The sequence below is a fragment of the Mauremys reevesii genome, linkage group 1, assembly GCF_016161935.1.
Source record: "Mauremys reevesii isolate NIE-2019 linkage group 1, ASM1616193v1, whole genome shotgun sequence".
NCBI lineage: Eukaryota > Metazoa > Chordata > Testudines > Geoemydidae > Mauremys > Mauremys reevesii.
The window spans coordinates 260242946-260252617 of NC_052623.1; the positions used below are offsets into that span (position 1 = coordinate 260242946).

Consider the following 9672-nt stretch of genomic DNA (forward strand, 5'->3'; position numbering starts at 1 on the left):
AAATTTTATTTGTCAAAATAATACTACGTAATCACACCAGTTTCAATTAGTTTGGTAATGTATTTCAAAATACCTGTAAGCAAGTATATCTGTAACAGTACAGAGACACACTCAAAAATCCCCCAGGAGTAGAGAGTTAAAGAATCCCCTATGACAACGCAGTTCCTGTTTCTCTTCCCCCTCCCTCTCCCAGAGCCTAGCTGAGGGGACTAGACACCCACAGCCCCTCCCACCCACAGCCCAGCTGCAGGAGCCCCCCAGCCCAGATATCCCCCAGAGCCCAGCCATGCCGCCCCTTGCCCAGGTACTCACACCCCTCCCCACCAAAGGCCAGCCATGGCTCCCCCCTAGCCCATACACCCATCCTCCTATTCCCTGCCCAGTCCAGACACCCACCCCCACTACCCTCGGAGCCCAGAGAGAGAAACAGGCTGATGCTGGGTCACAGGCTTCTGTGGGGTTTCCTGCACACCACTGTCTCCTTCCCTCAAGGCACATGGGGAACTGCAGCTGCTGGGAACCGTCTAGCTCCCTCCCCCACCCCCTGGCAGTGTCTTCTATGTGCTAGCTGGGCTCTGCTGGGTCCAGCGGCCTCCAGTAGCAGCCAGCGGCATTGCAGCCAATTTCTATGGGGGGAAAGGAAATTCTGAGCACACAACATTAATTTCTGCAAAATTCTGCATTGCACAGTGGCACAGAATTCCCCCAGGAGTAGCAATAGCATGCAGCAATTGAAGTTATACAAATGTTTCAGAAGGCAGATTATGACTTAACGTGCTCACATTCACAGCTTCTCCAGCTCACAGTGGTGAAAATTGTTAGCTTAACACAGGACTGCTGGTTGTCAAGTATACTTCTTAAATTTGCAACTTCTCTCACTCACGGTGGTGAATGTTCAAAATGCAACTCATGACTGACCCACATCACTATGCTGGATAATGCCAAGTATATTTATGTACTCGTCTTCTCACTTCAACCTGTTTCTTTCTATTGTTTTGTATTTTAAATATTTGTAATAGCTTTGTGTATGTGAAGAGCTCAGGAATACTTGTTTGTAAATCTGGTAAGAAATCCTGCTCTGGGAAAACTGAAGTTTATTTTATTATGCTGCGTGGCCATGTCATGTGGAAACTAAAAACAGACCAAAGACGACAAATAATATTCACTTATTTCATAATCTGTATAATTGCTGACTGTCTTGTGATTCTGCTGGGCTTGTGACAGCTGCACTATTAGTGAGAAAAGGAACTCTGCTGTGAAGTTCCTGTAGAAAAAAGAACGTTTTTCTTGTATATAAAATGTATATTTTATACAGATACATTAAATTTTACATAAAGAAAAGTTATGATCACTTGTGCGCCAACTGCTCTATTGGTGCATTCAACCTAATTGACAGGACAGTGTTCTTGTATAAACTTACTATGAGCTGCTAGATATGAGTCACAGCAACCAAGCCTCTGGAAGAGAAATCACCTCTGTTGATCATTGTTTTAATCCTTCTGGTTCAGATGAGTAAACTGTAGTGAACAGGACTACTACTCATTGACAGGTTTCGGAGTGGTAGCTGTGTTAGTCTGTATCAGCAAAAACAACGAGGAGTCCTTGTGGCACCTTAGAGACTAACACATTTATTTGGGCATAAGCTTTCATGGGCTAAAACCCACTTTATCAGATGCATGGAGTGAAAAATACAGTAAGCAGTATGTATATTACAGGACATGAAAAGATGGGCATTGCCTTACCAAGTGGGAGGTCAGTGCTAATGAGGCCAATTCATTTAAGGTGGATATATAATATATACTGCTTACTGTATTTTTCACTCCATGCATCTTTTAGCCCATGAAAGCTTATACCCAAATAAATTTGTTAGTCTGTAAGATGCCACAAGGACTCCTCATTATTTTTACTACTCATTGAGTTGATCTGGCAGTTGCTCCTTGGTATTATTATTTAAGCTTATAATAAATCCAGTGACAGATGAACCAGAGTGAAACCATTAAATTTCAGGCTAGAAAACGTTTGGGGGGATTTTTTTCATTACAGTGCTATCTCCATCCTCATCATGTGACTAGGTTCCTCCTGCCATGTATAGCCTTAGAAACCAAAAGATGATCAAAGCTTAGTCATGAAGATCCTACTCAACCCCTTCTTTTTGGCACCCACAGTTTCCCCTTTATACTGGACTAGATGGCCTCAGTGGTCATTCTTTGGCTGGGAGACTTGGTGAACTAACTTCTTAGAGGCTAACCAGAGTGTCAGTCCACAGACAGGGGCCTGCACCAAAGCCCACTGAAGTCAATGAGAATCATTCTGTTCACTTCAGTGGGCTTTGGATTGGACTGTAAATGACAAGCAGTGTTCACACAAATGATTACACATCTTAGCCATACAGCCAGAGTCTACTCTTGGTTTCTTCTCCTGTCCATAAGAATGCCTCATCTCACCATCCCTCCTTTGCAAAGACCCCGAATCTTATTTATTCAAAGCATCTTTTGTGTTGATCACTATAAGACCCTTTGTGGGACTATACTATGTTTGATTGGCTTTTTAATATTCTGTTTTTATACTGCAGTGTAACTTGTTTGGTGTCTTCAGTCTTAGAGAATGGGGACAGGGAATGCATTATAAATAGAAATATTTTCATTATTATTCATTAAGCAATTTTTATGATTTCCTTTACATTATTTTTCCCAGTGATTGCATGTGCGTCATTAATTTCCATAACAAAAGTTGACTGGATTCCAGGAGAAAAGGTAAACCCTTAGTAGGTAACCAATTTAATCCTGCAGCCTATTAGCATGGGTAAGCGATGCTATGTACTTTTAAGCCCATGTAAGAACAAGAGCACAAGGAATTTAAATAGTGTATGACCATAAACAAGCTGTCAAACCTCTGGCATTTCCCTATTTAGGGAAAAAACAGTTAACAGCCGGGCTTCTTAAAATCAGTGACGGGAAATCTTAAAAGGGTTGGACTTTCATTTTAAGTAAGCACCCAAAGTTCCAGGCAATCTGATTTTGCAAAATTGCGTGAGAAGTCTTGTTATAAAACCTCCCTAGAAGTGAGTTGTTTCAGCACTTTTACTTCCTTATGCAACCACATTCTCAAAAAATTAAATTAATAAAACAATCAATCTGATCTTCAACCCTCAAGGATATCTTGGTTTGAATTATGGATGATGGTTTAGCTCTGGTCTTTATTTTACTGTACTTTTCAGCATCCCTAATTAAAGCCTTGCCCCGATTAAGCATTTAGGGTCAGATCCAAAGCCTTTTGCAGTCAATAGCAGTCTTTCCATTAACTTAAATGGCCGATGGATCAGGATCTTAGAGCACTTGTGGTGATGACTGAGAAGGATCTCAAAGTTGGATTTGTAAAAGCAGCAAAGAGTCTTGTGGCACCTTATAGACTAACAGACGTTTTGCAGCATGAGCGTTCGTGGGTGAATACCCACTTCGTCGGATGCATGTAGTGGAAATTTCCAGGGGCAGGTGTATATAAGCAAGCAAGAAGCAGGCTAGAGATAACGAGGTTAGTTCAATCAGGGAGGATGAGGCCCTCTTCTAGCAGCTGAGGTGTGAAAACCAAGAGAGGATAAATTGGTTCTGTAGTTGGCAAGCCATTCACAGTCTTTGTTTAATCCTGAGCTGGTGGTGTCAAATTTGCAGATGAACTGAAGCTCAGCAGTTTCTCTTTGAAGTCTGGTCCTGAAGTTTTTTTGCTGCAGGATGGCCACCTTAAGATCTGCTATTGTGTGGCCAGGGAGGTTGAAGTGTTCTCCTACAGGTTTTTGTATGTTGCCATTCCTAATATCTGATTTGTGTCCATTTATCCTTTTCCGTAGAGACTGTCCAATTTGGCCGATGTACATAGCAGAGGGGCATTGCTGGCATATGATGGCATATATTACATTGGTGGACGTGCAGGTGAATGAACCGGTGATGGTGTGGCTGATCTGGTTAGGTCCTGTGATGGTGTCGCTGGTGTAGATATGTGGGCATATCTACGGAAAAGGATAAATGGACACAAATCAGATATTAGGAATGGCAACATACAAAAACCTGTAGGAGAACACTTCAACCTCCCTGGCCACACAATAGCAGATCTTAAGGTGGCCATCCTGCAGCAAAAAACTTCAGGACCAGACTTCAAAGAGAAACTGCTGAGCTTCAGTTCATCTGCAAATTTGACACCACCAGCTCAGGATTAAACAAAGACTGTGAATGGCTTGCCAACTACAAAACCAGTTTCTCCTCTCTTGGTTTTCACACCTCAACTGCTAGAACAGGGCCTCATCCTCCCTGATTGAACTAACCTCGTTATCTCTAGCCTGCTTCTTGCTTGCTTATATACACCTGCCCCTGGAAATTTCCACTACATGCATCTGAAGAAGTGGGTATTCACCCACGAACGCTCATGCTCCAAAACGTCTGTTAGTCTATAAGGTGCCACAAGACTCTTTGCTGCTTTTACAGATCCAGACTAACACGGCTACTCCTCTGAAAGTTGGATTTGTGGACAAGCTATACCACAGGAGGGAGTACTTTCTCCACAGATGAAGTAAAAGAATGCAGTGTCTGCATCTCGTTACCAAAGTTTATACGGGTAAGCTGGGCAACATGCTTAGACAAGTTTCAGAGTGGTAGCCGTGTTAGTCTGTATCAGCAAAAAGAATGAGGAGTACTTGTGGCACCTTAGAGACTAACAAATGTATTTGAGCATAAGCTTTCGTGGGCTAAAACTCACTTCATTGGATGCATGCAGTGGAAAATACAGTAGGAAGATATATATATACACAGAGAACTTGAAAAAATGAGTGTTGCCATACCAACTATAACGAGACTAATCAATTAAGGTGGCCTATTATCAGCAGGAGAAAAAAAAACGTTTGTAGTGATAATCAGGATGGCCCATTTCCAACAATTGACAAGAAGGTGTAAGTAACAGTAGGGGAAAAAATAAGCATGGGGAAATAGTTTTACTTTTTGTAATGACCCATCCACTCCCAGTCTTTGTTCAAGCCTAATTTAATGGTGTCCAGTTTGCAAATTAATTCCAATTCAGCAGTTTCTTGTTGGAGTCTCTTTTTGATTATTTTTTTTGTTGGAGTATTGCAACTTTGAGATCTGTAATTAAGTGACCAGGGAGGTTGAAGTGTTCTCTGACTGGTTTTTGAATGTATGTCTGATTTGTGTCCATTTATTCTTTTGCATAGAGACTGGTCTGGCCAATGTACATGGCAGAGGGGCATTGCTGGCACATGATGGCATATATCACATTGGTAGATGTGCAGGTGAACGAGCCTCTGATGGTGTGGCTGATGTGATTAGGTCTTATGACGGTGTCCCTTGAATAGATATGTGGACAGAGTTGGCAACGGGCTTTGTTGCAAGGATAGATTCCTGGGTTAGTGTTTTTGTTGTGTGGTGTGTGGTTGCTGGTGAGTATTTGCTTCAGGTTGGGGGCTGTCTGTAAGCGAAGACTGGCCTGTCTCCCAAGATCTGTGAGAGTGAGGGATTGTCCTTCAGGATAGGTTGTAGATCCTTGATGATGCGCTGGAGAGGTTTTAGTTGGGGGCTGTAGGTGACAGCTAGTGGCGTTCTGTTACTTTCTTTGTTGGGTCTGTCCTGGAGTAGGTGACTTCTGGGTATTCTTCTGGCTCTGTCAATCTGTTTTTTTCACTTCAGGAGGTGGGTATTGTAGTTTTAAGAACACTTGATAGAGCAATTCCAAAAATGTAAGCAAGACCAGCCATTTACAGATTTGATATTTCCCTACATGTACATTAATGAGATTTTCTATTTTTGTTTGATTTGCCATTTCAATCTACCATTCCATGTTAATTTTGTTTTAGTGTTTTATATGGAAGTGTGTTTTGTTTCTCATTTCCATCAGGATTATACTTATCATTTTGTGAGTGCAATCTGCGAATGGACAGTGGCCTTTGGTTTTATCTTCTTCTTCCTAACCTTCATTAGAGATTTTCAGGTTGGTATTTATGAGCCTAAGCAGTAGTTAAAAAGGACTATCAATTATATAGTGATAGGTACTATAGAAATTAATAATTTTTAACCTGAGCTAGAAAGGTCAAAGGTATTCACATGCAGATTTTATAACAACACACAGCTTATTTCTGGTCTTCCACCAGGAACATTTTTACTTTAATTATTTAATCATTCAAAATCCAGTGCCAGATCCTGAGCCCACTTAGGCACATGAATAAAGTTATCAATTTACCTATGTGTTTGCAGGATCAGACCCTGTAAATTGTAAGGTAAAAGTGTGTAACATGGCACCAAAATAAGTGAAGTAACTCACTTTGACTTGAAAACATTTTGTTTTTAAGAGGGATTTTATGTAAAAATTCACTTCATTTCAATCAGACCTTCCTCCCCCCACTTTTTATTGTTTAAAGTTGTCCACTTCGATTTATACTCTCCAATAATTTGTGGAAGGATGTACTTGTCATTCATTTTTCCTTTTTAACATAAAATACTTTTAAAAATATTGAAGAGAAAGCCTTCTAGGGGGGAGAGATTGCACCTTGATAGAACTGAGCTGATTGTTTAGTGTTGAGCCTCTTGCGTACTTATTGCCATACCACCAACTGTGGTATCTGTTCTCTGAAAATAGCATATGTGCATAATGCATTTCTAGATACAGCACCCTACTTGCTCTCTCTGCCACCAGCAGGACTCTCATATCATGGCTAGAGAGTGCAATAGTCAAACATAGGTCTGGGTAGAGCAGTTTCAAATTACACACAACTCAAACTGTTACAGTATTAAAGATTTAACCAAACATACGCACATGGGTTTTTTAAAATAAACAAACAGAAAATGCAAATATCTTATCCTAATTTACATCCTACAATAGAACATGAACAAAATATGAAAACTGTCAGATTTAGGCACTCAGAGAAAGGGTAAGTCTTACAGCACTGCACACAGTTCACACACTGCAGTTTCAGACTCCAGTCTCTGACACTTTTTAAACCAACACAGACAGAAAACCAACCTGTATATTACAATTCAAACACCAAACTCTAAACAAAAATCTTTTCCCTTCCAAAATTCCAAACGCTCTCATCAGGTTCTACCTTTTGCTAAAACATCCCAACGCAGTCACTGTGGTCCCTAGTATTGCACAGCACAACACTATGTAATGAATTTATATTAAAGTGATCTTATTTTATTTTTCCTATAGGGAGTTACCTTAAGGATATTAACAGAAATGCATGAAGACTTCTGATGATAGAGAAATTATATTTTTATCAATGAACATTGTAGGATTTTTTTTATTAAAGAAAATGTTGCAGTGAAACGAGGGATTTCAGTGCTGATATGACATGAAGCCACTGCATCAACTCTGCAATCTGCATAATCCTACCCAAGGACACCTTTTTAAAACTAACATTTCTAAATGCACTTTTCTCCTGAATGGGCTCTCTTTAGTCTGCAGCCTTGCAATATTTTTTAATTTTTAATACTGTTTGATAATTTTAAAAAACGTGACCTGTAAAAGCACTTTCAAAGTATGTCAAAGTGTAAAACAGAGGCTCCTCAACTTTTCACTTTAGAGCACATGCTGGTTTTTCCATTAATAGTAGTCTGATTAATGGCAGTAGTTTTAAACTGAAAAGGAAAATACGGGTTTCATATTATTTGCAAAGTGTCAAGAAAGTGAACAAAATTAAATCAGTTTAATTTTAATTAGCATGTAGATTGTGCTTTTCTCCCACATTTTGAATATTTTTTTTGTCAAGGTCTATGCCCTGTTAAGTTGCAAGACACTGGGTGGGAGGAAGATGATGATGTGAGCAGACATGGGTAACTTTGTTCCAAAGCTTACAGTTTTGTGGTTTACTGGATTTCAGCACTTATACTGTCAAGCTAATGGGTACATTATAAATATCCTAGATGGAAGTCTAGACTGTTAGTATTGCTTGAAAAATGTTTTCTGCTCATCAGTTTCTGGGGTTTTGTGAGAACAAGCCCATTTCTTCTTCCCTGTAGAAAGCTAAAAGCTCATTTTAATGGTGGCTACTGGGTAGCTTAAAACTTAAGATGTAATGGGAAGGCACGGGAAAATAAAATATTACTTTTCAGAAACAGAGGGAAATTGGATGGTCTGACATCTTAATGCTGTTTGACTAACATGGGCAAGGTCTTCCAGCATACCTTTCTAACCAATGACAGCAGAAGGAGAGCCTACCCTAGAGTCATCAAAAAGAGAACTGAAGAGGGAGGAGAGGAGCCACTTATAGTTATATAAAGGAACTGAATATCATTACTGGAGGGCATCTAAGATTGAGATAGGCCGTGGGATATGCTGCTAAATTTTTTTATACCTTGTTTTTTAAAGAAACTATTAATGCACTTGAAGAGTCTGGGATGGAAGTTTGTTATAATAATTGAAGAGTCTGCCATATTACAACTAACCAGGACTTAGCATTTGCTAGTATCTGGAGGCAGAAATATTCTTCATGGACTACAGAGAAAAGACAAAATTTCATTGGCTCCATACAGGGTACTAACCACTGAGCTATCAGGCTAGTTCAGCAAAAATTGTACTTTCCATGGCATATCACAATCATTTGCAGAAATACTGTTGATTGTCATTAGGGGTTAATTTTATATTAAATGTCATGTACACTATCAGTAAAGAGTAATGTCTAAGAATTGCCAGCTGCTAATGCATCCTTTGATATGTATATTAAACTTAAAGCCAAATTCAGTTGAGTCTCCATTTCTTTTATTAATAACTTGGGGGGGGAAAAACCGACAAAGTTTCCTTTTAAGATTCCCCACAGCCAAAATACTGTGACTTTTTTTGTCTGCTTGACATCACTGGCGTCTTTGCTATCTGTAGTGTTCTGTTTGCCTTGAATTTGAAAGTGTAACCATGACGCTTGCTGCTGAAAACCTAGTCCAGACAATAAATGCAAGAGATGTGCCTGGTTGATTAGAAAATGTGTGTCCTATGGGGAAAAAAGACACAATGTTATATAGCATTTATTTTGGTACCTCACAAGGAGGTAGGACTCACAATAACTTCAAGGAAAAGAGAACTTTTAAAAAAAAGAACAACAGGCTTTAGAAACCTGGGAAAAATTAGGAAATTTGAATTCATAGACACCATATGAAGCACAATGAAGAATATTTCATTAGCATGACAGAAGTTATGTTAGTCACATGTGGGATGCTTACCCTGTATTTTCAGTCATAGAATCTTGGCACCAAACACATGTCGAGCCAGGATACGGAACCATAAGGAGGAAACACCACTTGCATGATTAAATGGCAATGCACACAAGTTTATTCTGGCCAAATAACAGAAATCCAGCACAAATAATAAATTAAACCAAAAATGTGGTAAATTAAATAAGAAGAAAGAAGAAAGCTGAACAGCAACTAGTGAGAGATACATTCCCTGTCTTCCTGAGAGTCCATGCTGCCAGCCTATTTTTACATCTGAGCCAGAATTTCCCCCTTGCTTAAGGAACTACATCTAACAAGAAGAGTACTGCATATGTAACGCTGACAGACCCCGGTCATCAGTGAGCAGGATCAAACCGGGGACCTCTGAAGCTTAGTGCATGAGCCTCTACAGCATGAGCTAAAAGCCTGTTAGCTAAGGCTGTAGCGCAGTCTCATTTTATCTCTCTAAGGG

General features: G+C 39.8%; 1 protein-coding gene across 6 annotated transcripts in view; it reads left to right on the forward strand.

Annotated features, from left to right (window-relative positions):
* DRAM1 (DNA damage regulated autophagy modulator 1) overlaps positions 1-8736 on the forward strand; it is a 29774-nt gene extending 21038 nt beyond the window's left edge. For 4 of the 6 annotated variants that reach the window (XM_039501938.1, XM_039501952.1, XM_039501969.1 and 1 more), the window contains 3 exons: positions 2695-2753; positions 5896-5988; positions 7207-8736. In XM_039501938.1, coding sequence (XP_039357872.1) covers positions 2695-2753; positions 5896-5988; positions 7207-7251 — 197 coding nt within the window. In that variant the 3' untranslated portion in view covers positions 7252-8736. Of the gene's footprint in view, positions 1-790; positions 1203-2694; positions 2754-5895; positions 5989-7206 lie in introns of those variants that run through there. The other 2 variants (XM_039501943.1, XM_039501960.1) reach the window with 2 other exon arrangements.
* Positions 8737-9672: the final 936 nt, after the last annotated feature.